Source organism: Chionomys nivalis, chromosome 16, assembly GCF_950005125.1.
Source record: "Chionomys nivalis chromosome 16, mChiNiv1.1, whole genome shotgun sequence".
NCBI lineage: Eukaryota > Metazoa > Chordata > Mammalia > Rodentia > Cricetidae > Chionomys > Chionomys nivalis.
The window spans coordinates 42,544,870-42,557,306 of NC_080101.1; the positions used below are offsets into that span (position 1 = coordinate 42,544,870).

Genomic DNA, 12,437 nt, shown 5'->3' on the forward strand with positions numbered 1-12,437 from the left:
TGGGAAGAGAGGATCGAGGAGCATGAAAAGGAGAAGGAGAGAGGACACCAGGGGCCAGAGACCCAGCTACACAACAGGCCATGGAGTAAGAAGTAAAGAAAGATATAAGGGAATAGAGCAAGATAAAAACTCTGAGGCAAAAGGTAGATGGAATAATTTAAGAAAAGCTGGTTAGGAACAAGTCAAGCTAAGGCCAGGCATTCATAAGGAGTAAGTCTCCGTGGAAGCTGGGTGGTAAGCCCCCAAAAGAGCCTAAGAGTAAAACAGCAAAAACAGCAACAGACATCCAATTAGTATCTTTAAAGAAGAATCGACCTTTCTGACATCCATGATATGATGGTGCTGATTCTGCCTTGGGGCACTCACTCACATGCAGAATGAGTCTCTACCAGCAGACACAAAGGGGAAATCCTACAACAGTTCTGGGTGTAAACTTTTCACAGCATCATTAAACAAACAAGGAAAACAAAACTCAAAGCAGAAAAAAATAACAATCTAACTGCCTAGTTTTGCTAAATTGAAAGCAACCTATTTTTTTTAACTAGTGTGCAATATATTTTTATTTTAAACTTACTGAAAAATATCTACATCGGGGTAGTGAGAAACATATGGCTCCCTGAAATTTTGATTAAGGAGATGGCAAAAGATCCATTCTTAATAATTACAACTTTTTCCAAATTACAAAAATAATTGAAAAGTGTTTAGACACAACTATTTTCTTTTTTGTTCTTATTGAGCTATACATTTTTCTCTGCTCCCTTCCCTTCCTCCCTTCTCCCTTTCCCCCCTCTCATGGCCTCCACACTCCCAATTTACTCAAGGGATCTTGTCTTTTTCTCCTTCCTATGCAGATCCATGCATGTCTCTCTTAGGGTCCTCTTTGTTGTCTACGTTCTCTGGGGTTGTGGACTCTAGGCTGTTTTTTGTTTGTTTGTTTGTTTGTTTGTTTTGCCTTATGTCTAGAAGCCACTTATTAGTAAGTACCTACTATATTTGTCGTTCTGGGTCTGGGTTACCTCATTAAGTGTGGCACACCTATTTTTTTTATTTAGTTATTTATTGAGACAGAGGGTCTCACTGTCTACACTAAGCTGGTCTTGAACTCCCAATCATCCTGTCTCAGTCTCTCAAGTGCTGGGATTATAGGCATGGATAACTGTGCCTGGCTTTTATTATCTAATTTTAAAAAGATATGACAGATGTCTCCAAGGAACTATCAGAAAGAAGACAGCTAACTTGTCTAGGGGCAAACAACAGGAAACCTAAGGAAATGTAAGCTGGTTCCAGGCAACTTTAGATTATTCCAAGAAACACCAAATAATGCAAAGAGCACATAGGCTATTTTTAATCATCCTTTCCATAGCAGAAAGAAACAAAATTAATTTCAACAATACATTTTCTTTAGCCATAACTAACACTAACACTTCAACATGAAGCTATTGCAATTGTTCACAATTTTTGATACTAAGCCTTCGAAATTGGGCAGGTATCTTACACTTGTATCATACAAAAATTGAAACTAGTGTATTTCCAACCAGCTATGAGCTAACAGACTGGACAGTACAGCAGCAGAACCTACCGATGAATGCAGAGTTCTCAGGGCATTACGTACGTTCTCTTTTTACACACGGTTCCTCTTCTGGTACCCACTGGGTAGAAAGTAGACAGAAGTCCATTCACTGAAGTTTTTACTTTTATTCTAAATTCTGCCTGCTCATGACTACTCAGAACATAGACTGTATCTCTTAGCTTCCCCTGTTACAAAGTGTGCCATGTGATTGAGTTCTGGATAGTATGAAGTAGTCTGAAAAGGCACGATACTTCTAGAAAAAGTCCTTAAGGGAGAGTACTGTGCCTTTGTCTGGCATGAGTTTACAGTTTGGCATGAGAATGGGATGGGCAGAGCCCTATTCCTAACACTGAGGTCAAATGTGCAATGCAGTCTTCAAGAGTGAAGTCTAGATCTGCGAGGAATGAGGAATCAAACTGGCAAACTAGCCAGGCTTGTTTACTTCCTATACTCCACTTACAGGGAAGAGAAATAAACAGTCTTGTAGAAGCAGTCATTGGAAGGTTTTAACCAATTTTAATCAGTATGCTTGCAAATTTGCCAAAAGATTTTTAAAGATTAAAGATTGAAATAAACTATTAAAGCAAGCTTCAGATTGCTATGAGGCTTTATTACCTACATGGCATTGTTTTCAATTACAAGAGATTCTAAGATGTAAAGCTGGCTGGATATGAATGGAGTCCTGGAGCTTCTGGGGGTATGCTGGGAATGTGGTTTCTATGTAGTGCTGGCTATAAGCTCATTTCCAAAGAGAAAGGGGCAGATAGCAATTCCTAGAGCTGATGCTGTTTATGCCTGAAATAGAGCTGGGCTCTCCTTGGGAAAGAGGTGTGCTTACACACATTAGAACAATATAGCAGAAAACCTGGTGGCAAACCAAGCAAAACCATAGTATTCTGGAAACAGGAGTACAGTTCCTGTCAAATTCTGCGAACAACCTTCCTGACAAAGTCACTGGACATGAATTCATGTGATACTGTGCTCCATGGGATTTAAACTAATGTAAAAAAATATGTACAATAAATAAAACTAAAAACAAAACAAACCCTCAAAACTTTAAAGAACTAATTATCTACTCAAAATAATAGTTTTGTTCTCCTCACAAATTGCAGGACAACTCAGAGTTTCCAAAGAGTGCTAACAACCAAAAGAGGGCCTAGGCTGTCAGGAGGATGGGCAGTGCAGCAGCGTCTCACAGCAACCACACACTTCACTGTGAAAACAGCTCGTTTACTGGCAGCCACTGCTACCGTGTGCTACGCTCTAATCTATGTAGTGTGGGAAAGTGAGTTCCGTACTGAGGAAGGCTGGAAGGCAGGGGTTAAGCAAAGGCAAACTTTGTAGGGAACAATGCTACGTTAGCACCCCAAAGGGAAGAGACACCAGAGTCATTCCCTAAAGTTCATCAGGAATCCCTACTCTGCTCTAACCACGTGTAAACTTTTATAATTGAATATTCTTCAGGCCTAATTTTCCACAGATCAATTCTCGGGAACACTGAATTAAAATACAGTATTTTAACTATAAATATTTATGTATATACATATACTCCATCACAAAAATTCTGACTCAAGCTGTGGCCAGAGGCCTGCTTTCCCAGAGAATAATTCTCCATTTTAAGAAAGGGGTAGAAATAACAAACAGAATAGAATACTCAGTGAAATGAAATAGGGTCCTTCCCGATCTTAGTGGGGCAGCCTAGCAATATGTAAAGACAAAGCAGCTGACCTGTTGTCACAGAACTGTCATCAGGAGTCACTGGGTTCCTTTAGAATAGCAACAGAAGAGATCCAAAGAAGTCTGTGAAATGGCTCACAAAAGTAAGAATCTGACTTGAAGAAGAAGAATTTACTGGGTTCTCAAGACTGTCTCTGGGAACTGGGACTGTTTTGGTCCATATGTGCACTTTAATAAGACCTAGGCACTGAGTCTAGATGTGAGAACACTCACATACCCCATTATAAAAAGGCTTGTCTAGACTCCATTGTCAAATGTTGTGGACATCTTTGAAGCAATTGCTAAATGACAAAGAAGTCCAATTAGTATCCAAGCCTAGGATTCCAGATTTCCCTGACTGTCAGCTTACGGAGGGCTGGAAACGAAGTGGATGCAGTGCTGGACAGGTCTGGGATCCACATCTGCTTTGATTATAGGCAGCAGAAGACATAATAATACGCTGGTCCACAGGAAGACTCACCTCCTTTTCTGCCTGTGTAGGTGTGTACACACGGATCCCAAGAGTTCAACTGTCCTTTAAGTCTCAGAATAATTTATAAGCCATTTAACTACCTAGTTTAGATCAACAAATTTACATTTACAAATAAAGCTACAGTTTATAAGTTGAAGGCCTTCAGAAGTTTTCTAATCTAAGAATCAGGCATCTGAATTTTAGACTAGTAAATTTTTAAAAAAAACAACCAAAACACAACTGAGTCCTAATATAGGGCATCAGCTTTTTTACTGTGCCTTGTAAAGAAGTAAAGACACTCACAGAAACAACACACCTATCGTCTATCAAACTTCTAAGAGTTAATCGCAGGATTTAAATTGAGTTTTGTGAAATCTCACTAAGCCACCAACATCTGGGTGTGATACATGTCCAACACTTTTGTAAAGGATCCACACAGGTAAAGAGTCTGAGACAACACTCCCTCCACCCAAGGGAGTGATTCAAAGTCATAGCCTCCAATGTGAGGAGGGGAAGTGTCTGAATGTAGGACACAAAGTATGCGGGTATGTATGTGGTGGGTGGGCCAGGTAAAGCTCACCCCTGTAGCAAAAAGATAACAAGGCATTAGGTATGAAGAGTATCCAAGCACTTACCATCACACAGCTGCCCAGGCTGAGGTGCTGGAGCTCTGCACAGAAGTTCAAGATGCTCAGAAGTGCTGTTTGCTGCCATCAGGGACCACATCAGAGGCAAAGGCAGAAAGTGAATGAGCGTGAAACAAAGAGAAGAGGTCAATTAGACATTAAAGGCTGTCACTGCCTTTCCTGAAATACAGATGAAAACTAGGTTACAGAGTCCACAGATGCCATTTAATGAGTCCCCAGGTGCTCGCACCATTGACTGGCTGGGTTTCGAGGTAATCATTAGCAGCCCCTGTGTAAGTCATCACTTAGTATGGCTTTACATACTGTAAAGACATCTATGTTCCCCACGGCCTATCAGTTTATTTCTCAGGTAAGCACCTGAGGAGTGAGAGAGAGCTAGAGCTAGAGGGAGAAAGCAATAGAGCAAAAGCAAGAGAGTGACAGAGAGGGGAGGGAGGGAGGGAAGGAGGGAGAGGAAGAGCCCCACAGGGGGCTGGTGACACTCCTGAAGAGCGGCTGCAGCTCTGACATTCACCGATCAGCTGAAGTCTGATGGAACTGCCAATAGAGTCACCCCAAATCAGGACTGAGCTGGTGACTTTAATGTCAAAGGATTCTCTCTGCTGACAAGGATACCAACAACCATTGAGCACCTGTCAGTAGCAGATGCTGACGGAAACATACCTAACATGCACTTTCTAGTCATGTTCCTGCCATTTAATCCTGTCTATCCTCTGCTGTGAAAATGTCTGACCATTAAACATCCACAAGCATGCTAGACTGCTGTATGGTCAGAAGTAAAAGACAGTTTTCAGTTTTTAGTGTGTGTGTGTGTGTGTGTGTGTGTGTGTGTGTGTGTGTAGACAGGCCATATGAGACAGGTTGACTTTGACTTGAACCATATCACCCAACTAACGATAACATCATATTTGTTTTCATCCCAGTACTGGGCCGTTTAAAAAAAAAAAACTTGCATATAGTAATTTTCTCTCCCAATAATACTTTGGACACGCCTACTTCCTTTCTTCTGGAACTTCTGTTCAGTGAACACTAGACTCCTAAATATTTGTGGTTTAAAAACACATATCTATCTTGATTCCTACCTTTCAGATACAGAGCCAACTTCCTGTCTTTGGAGGGACTCTCTTTTAACAAAGAGTGTGCAGTGGCTATAACTGGTGACTGGATGCCTGGGCCACAGAGTTCACAGCTATTTGATCAAGCACTATGCTGGGTGTTTCTATGTGGGGTTTCTGGACAAGATTAACATTTAAACCTGCAGGCTGAGTAAGGCAGACTGTTCTCTCATGTATCAGCTACTCAGTTTAAGGCTTCAACAGAACAAAAGTGCAGAGTCCACCAAATACAACAGAGAGCCAATGTCTGCAGAGGAGTTCTGCTAGTTCCCAGGGAGTGAGCTCAGAGCCCAGCAGACAGCCTGGCTGCAATCTCCCTTCCTTGAGTGTCCTTAGAGTCAAAGTGACGAGCAGGAACACTCCAGATTCCCCAGTCATAGAACTGTGTGAGATGATAAATGTAGGTTGTTTTGGTATAACTGATATATAATGAGGTTAATAATACAGTGATTGATGCAAAGTGAATATAACATTTATGAAATGAATGAACAGGTTCCCTTTGACGATTAAAACTATATAAACTTATAGCAGTGCCTGATGTTCAGTGTCTATAAATGAACAGACTCTTCAAACTGTGCTAATTCAATAATTTATTCTTTGTACCCAGTTTGGAATTCATCTCCTTTATTGACTTTAAAATTCCAATAAGTATCATTTATCTCCTAGACTTCATATCACTTCCTTCTTACAAGTACATGTTTTTGTTTAGTCTACTTATATTCTGTTCATTTCTGGTTTTGTTTGAGACAGGTTCTCATTTCGTAGCACTGGCTCTTCTGGAACTTGCTATGCAATCCTGGATGGCGTCAAAGAGAGGTCTGCCTGCCTCCGCCCCCAGTGCTAGCACTATGCACCACCACACCCCGCTTTGCTTGTTTTCAAAAGCTCTTTTTATTTACTTCTTGGAGCCTCACGCCCAAGCCCAAACCCTACTTCCTACAATGGTGTCTTGACAGCTCCCTTCCAGGACCAGGACGTCTCGGGAGTCCCACTCTGCAGGAGACGTGGGGACACTGCAGAGCCACGAAGAACTTAGCTCAGTTCTGACCATGACACATGACCAAGACGCAAGACCCTTTTGGTTTACATGCGTAGGGCCAGATACTTCCTTTCTCTCACTCAATAGCCTGGCCCAGCGTAGCCTGGAAAACCACCATCACTCAGACCTGCTACCAGTAATGTTCTCTTGGAATAGTTTGAGATAAAGCATTTGAACTTGTCAAGGCTATGCCTTAGAGGAAGCATATCCATCACTGGGTATCTACTTTAAAGACTATAATTTTTTAAGGTATGTTTTTATTCTATACAAATTTCATACATGTACACGATATATCTTGATCATACCCATCCCTGCTCCTCTGTCTTCTCCAAGACCTCCCCCACTTCATCCCCACTCCCAATTTTAAGTTCTAATTTTTAATCTACTAAATCAAATTAGCTGCCTGTATGATTACAAATTAGCTGCATGTGTGCAGGGACAGTCACTGGAAACTACCAGAGCCAAATAATCAAAAAAACTGACCCTCTCACAGCAGTTATCAACTGCTAATAGCGCCTCAGTCATTGGTGAGACTGTGAGTCCTCCCTGTCTACACTGGTGAGGTGAGACTGAGTCCTCCCCGTCCATGCTGATGAGGTAAGACTGAATCCTCCCCATCCTTATTGATGAGATGAGACTCAATCCTCCCCACCCACACTGATGAGGTGAGACTGAGTCCTCCCCATCCACACTGATGAGGTGAGACTGAGTCCTCCCCATCCACACTGATGAGGTGAGACTGAGTCCTCCCCATCCACACTGGTGAGGTGAGACTGAGTCCTCCCCATCCACACTGGTGAGGTGACACTGCGATTCCTCCCCATCCACACTGATAAACTAGCTATCTTCTTGCTCTGGTACCAGTCTTGTACAGGAACCACATTGACTGAGTTTATGGATACAAAGGTTCAGCCATGACCAGAAGACACTGTTTCACCAGTCTTCCAATCTTTCAACCCTTTTTAGGGTTGATGTTCCATGAAAAGGCTGTAACTTTAAGACACAGGCCCCAAAGCACATCTTCCCAACTCATTAAAAAAAAACAATTTATTATTTATTTTTATTTTATGTATGAATGTTTACTTGCATGTATGTATGTATGTTCACTACATGTTTGCCTAGTGTTTATGGGGGCCAAAAGAGAGCACTGGATCTCCTGGAACTGGCTTTACAGAGGCTTGTGAGCCACCAAATCCCAGGCCCTCTCCAGAGTGGTAAGTACTCTTGATACCTCTTCTTCCTGCCCAACTCACTTTTGAACTAAGAGTTCAACTAAGAGTCTAGAAAACATCTTGAAGCATTCTTTTCACTAAACAAACTTTTCTCCTTTTAAATTATATTCTTAGTATTTAAAACAATTTTGAAATTTAAATATAGTCTTATCATGTTCTTTCCACCCCCAAACCCTTTTCTATATCTTCTCCCACTCCATACTCACTCAACTTTAAGTTCTTTCTCCAAAAATGACAAAATGCCCAAATCATAATCCCCCCAAAACAACAACAAAAAACAAAATAAAACCACACCCATAAAGAAACAACAAAGTAAGAAACCACCAAACTATAACCAAATAAAAGCAGGCACACACATAGCTCTGTGGAGTCCACTCTTTGTTGGCCAATGACTCCTGAACATGAGGCCTGCTCTGGAGTGATTGCTATCCCCACTGTATTCTATTGACAAAATCTGATTTTCCCTTTCCCAGAAGGTATAAATGACAGTTCAGTTGTTAACCTTTACCCTAGTAGCTAGGTTTTCATTCATTTTTAACAAAATAACAAATTATAGTAAGAAAAAAAAAAAAACTCCACAAGACAAGCAACAGATGGAAAAGAATTCAATCGACGACACAAGAATCAGAGACCCACTCATTTACACACTCAGGAGTCCCATAAAAACATTAAACTGAATGCCATGATACATATGTATAAACACACACACACATACAGAGGCCCTGTGTACGCTGCTTCGGTCTCTGAGTTCATAAGAGCTTTGCATTCTTGGTGTCCTCCATTCCCTCTGGCCTTTACACTCTTTCAACCTCTTCTTTCCAGAGGTTTCCTGAGCTCTGAGGGGATGGAATTGATGGAGACACCCCAATTTAGAGCTGAATGTCTGCACTAACTTAAAATATAGAAAAGGAAGTTATATCTGAATATTTTGGCAAATATTTCACAAAAATTTAATCAGTCTTCATGTTAAATTGGAAATTACAAAAGTTATGAATAGTAAAGAAAACTATCATTTTTATTCTCACTTTAAAGGGGAACTATCACAGAACAAAAGAAGCCTCATGTTTAAGGATCTCATTCATCTTTGCTGAAAAGATGTGAGATCAAAGGAAGACTGCAGAGCAGAAGGATGAGGATGATGACAAAGACAGATGCTGTGAGGACTTAACAAGGAGCTAAAGAAAGATAAACCAAAGGCTGGAATGTAAGCGTGAAGTGAGCAATATAAAAGACCCTACGTTCAAGGTCCTCTCCAGCCAGGCTGAGGAGTGACAAGCCAATCCTAGGTTAGGAGACTGCAATCTCGCTACACCCAGTAAACTTCTTTCCTCACAGGACAGGTGCAGAACAGTCTCTGTCTATGGCATTCATATCTAGAATGAAGGAATTACACTAATGGCAAAGCAAAGAGAAGAACTGACTCTTTATATAGAATATGGTTCGATTTTGAAAGTCTCACCAGTTTAGGGTAAGAGTTGGCAAGCTACAACTCACAGGCAAAACTCACTTTGCTACCCATTCTTGTAAATGAAGTTCTACAGGAATCATTTCAGCATTGACTACAGCTGTTCTCTCGCTCAGCAACATAGTTAAGTGTGTATGATCTAAATACTTAGAGCCTATAGGATCTAAAATATTTACCCACTCAAAACAATTCTACCATAGCACGCATCTGTAACATTTCTATATATCTACAGCATACCAACAGGTCAATCAAAACTGCATAAAGTATACTATTAAAAAGAGACATTTGCCAGGTGGTGGTGGCATGCCTTTAACTGCAGAACTTGGGAAGCAAAGGTAGGTGGACCTCTGTGAGTTTGAGGCCAACCTGGTATACAGAGTGAGATCTAAGACAGCCAGGGCTATACAGTGAAACCCTGTCTCAGAAAACAAAGAAACAAACAGAAACCCCGATACAACAAAACAAAATAAAAACAAAGAGAAAAGATACTCAACAGTAAAAAGTTTTACAAAACTCTTTTTAAGGTTCTAAGTACCCTTTAGTATTCTAAGTCCACAAATTCTACTGGTTACTTCTGAAAATTTAACTCAATAGAAGCACATATAATTTTAAATAATTTAAATAGTAGCTTTAAGAATGCAAGGCAGCATATTCACTTTTAAATGAGTTTATAATTTTCATGTCTGAGTCAAATTGCTTTGAGAAGGAATATGCTAAGAAGTGATTGGAACCATGTTTTCTGCATAATGATCAAGCCAAGACTCTAGGAAAGTAATGCTGTCTAGTAGAATATAAGTTCAGAAAAGACAGAATTTGTCTACACTCTACGTAAAATCTACCTAACCTATTCAGCAGCTTCAGAATCTAATGGACCAGTATTGGTAATAAATCAACAAGTCTATCAAAACAGTTTCATAACCTAGTACCTTATTATAAGAACAAATATGTAATCAAATATTCATGTAGATCACATGACTGTTGGTAAGCTACAAAGTAAAGCAGTCAATGGCAATGTACTGTAAAAGGTTGTAAATAGAGAGAAAAGCAAAAAACACTCAGGTAAAAACCCTGAATGTCTGCTCACAGGGTGGAAGCGCCAGACTGTGAAGAAATCAAACCAAAATCCCACATTCCAGCTCTCACAACAGGGTGAAGGCTCCTTCTCTAGTCTCTGCCCACCGCCACCCCTCTTTGTTTCTTTAGTTTTCCTAGCAATGTTCTCAGTGGGGCCCCCAAGTGGTCAGATGTAGAAAACACATAACTTCAAGAAGAGTGTTGACAGGTCAAAGAACAGTGAATAGACATGAAATTTTGGTTTAAGTCAATATGAAGTCTCATGTGGTTACAGAGGACTATTACTAACACTTTTCTGTTACAAGGTAATTTATTAATAGGTAAAAGAAGGCATAAATTCAAATCTTCACTGATAGTTTTTTAAGAAATGCCACCTATACACTTCGTCACATCTCACCCTCTAGACTTCTAAAGTGCCAAGCAAAAACACTTGAAATTATGCCATTTATACTTAGATAACTTTTAGAAAGTCTAGATTTATGGATCAGTAGAGTTACCTAAGGATATCATGCGCATTTCACAATCAATGTGTTCGGTACACTTGGTTTCTTACATATGGTAGCACAGGCTTATAACTGTTATAACTAGTTGGTGTTAAAAATTGTTACTTATTTGTAATAACAAATGAAACCTCCAATTATACACACAATATTGCAAGATAGGATTCCAAATCAATATTCTCTACTCTAAAACATGATTCCTAGAAAGCATATTGAAAAGGGGCATTTAACATTTTATACATTACAGACAGAACCTAAAATACGGACTAATGACACTCATGATCACAAAAAATTATTTCACTGATAATATCTTCCAAACACTTCAGGGCAATATCTCCAAGTAATAAATTTGGATTTTATTAAAGTATATTCACCAAATAAAAATTCATAAATGTACATGTAGATATTTTTGATGAAATTTTAAGAACACAGTCACTTAGCTTAAAATACAGGCATACATCCCATTTCCCCTTAGCCCCAAGCCACCTCACCCGCTAGTTCCCAGTTTTTGCCCTGCAATCTTGTCTACTTCCCCTATCCAGGTGGATGACTATACGATTTTCTTTGGGTTCACTTTCTTATTTAGCTTCTCTAGGATCACAAATTATATGCTCAATGTCCTTTATTTATGGCTAGAAACCAATTATGAGTGAGTACATCTCAAGTTCCTCTCTTTGGGTCTGGGATACCTCACTCAGGATAGTATTTTCTATTTCCATCCATTTGCATGCAAAATTCGAGAAGTCATTGTTTTTTACCGCTGAGTAGTACTCTAATATGTATATATTCCACACTTTCTTCATCCATTCCTCCATTGAAGGGCATCTAGGTTGTTTCCAGGTTCCGGCTATTACAAACAATGCTGCTATGAACATAGTTGAACAGATACTTTTGTCATATGATAGGGCATCTCTTGGGTATATTCCCAAGAGTGGTATTACTGGATCTTGGGGTAGGTTGATCCCAAATTTCCTGAGAAACCGCCACACTGATTTCCAAAGTGGTTGCACTAGTTTGCATTCCCACCAGCGATGGATGAGTGTGCCCCTTTCTCCACACCCTCTCCAGCAAAGGCTATCATTGGTGTTTTTGATTTTAGCCATTCTGACAGGTGTAAGATGGTATCTCAAAGTTGTTTTAATTTGCATTTCCCTTATCACTAAGGAGGTTGAGCATGACCTTAAGTGTCTTTTGGCCATTTGAATTTCTTTTGTTGAGAATTCTCTGTTCAGTTCAGTGCCCCATTTTTAATTGGGTTAATTAGCATTTTAAAGTCTAGTTTCTTGAGTTCTTTATATATTTTGGAGGAGCTTGAGGGATTGGGATGGTTAGGATATAGGAAGGATGGATACGAGAGCAGAGAAGTATATATCCTAACTAAGGGAGCCATCTTAGGGTTGGCAGGAGACTTGACTCTAGAGGGTCTTGCAGGTGTCCAGGGAGATGTCCCCAGCTGGTACCTTGGGCAACTGAGGAGAGGGAACCTGAAATGATCCTATCCTATACTGATGAATATCTTACATATCACCTTAGAACCTGCATCTGGCGATGGATCGAGGTAGAGACAGAGACTCAATTTGGAGCAACGGTCTGAGCTCTTAAGGTCC

General features: G+C 40.1%; 1 protein-coding gene across 1 annotated transcript in view; it reads right to left on the reverse strand.

Annotated features, from left to right (window-relative positions):
- The window catches only part of Fbxl4 (F-box and leucine rich repeat protein 4), a 72,636-nt gene that overhangs the window by 9,077 nt on the left and 51,122 nt on the right, over nt 1-12,437 (reverse strand). The window contains exon 7 of the mRNA XM_057791197.1: nt 4,394-4,465. Coding sequence (XP_057647180.1) covers nt 4,394-4,465 — 72 coding nt within the window. The remainder of the gene's footprint in view (nt 1-4,393; nt 4,466-12,437) is intronic.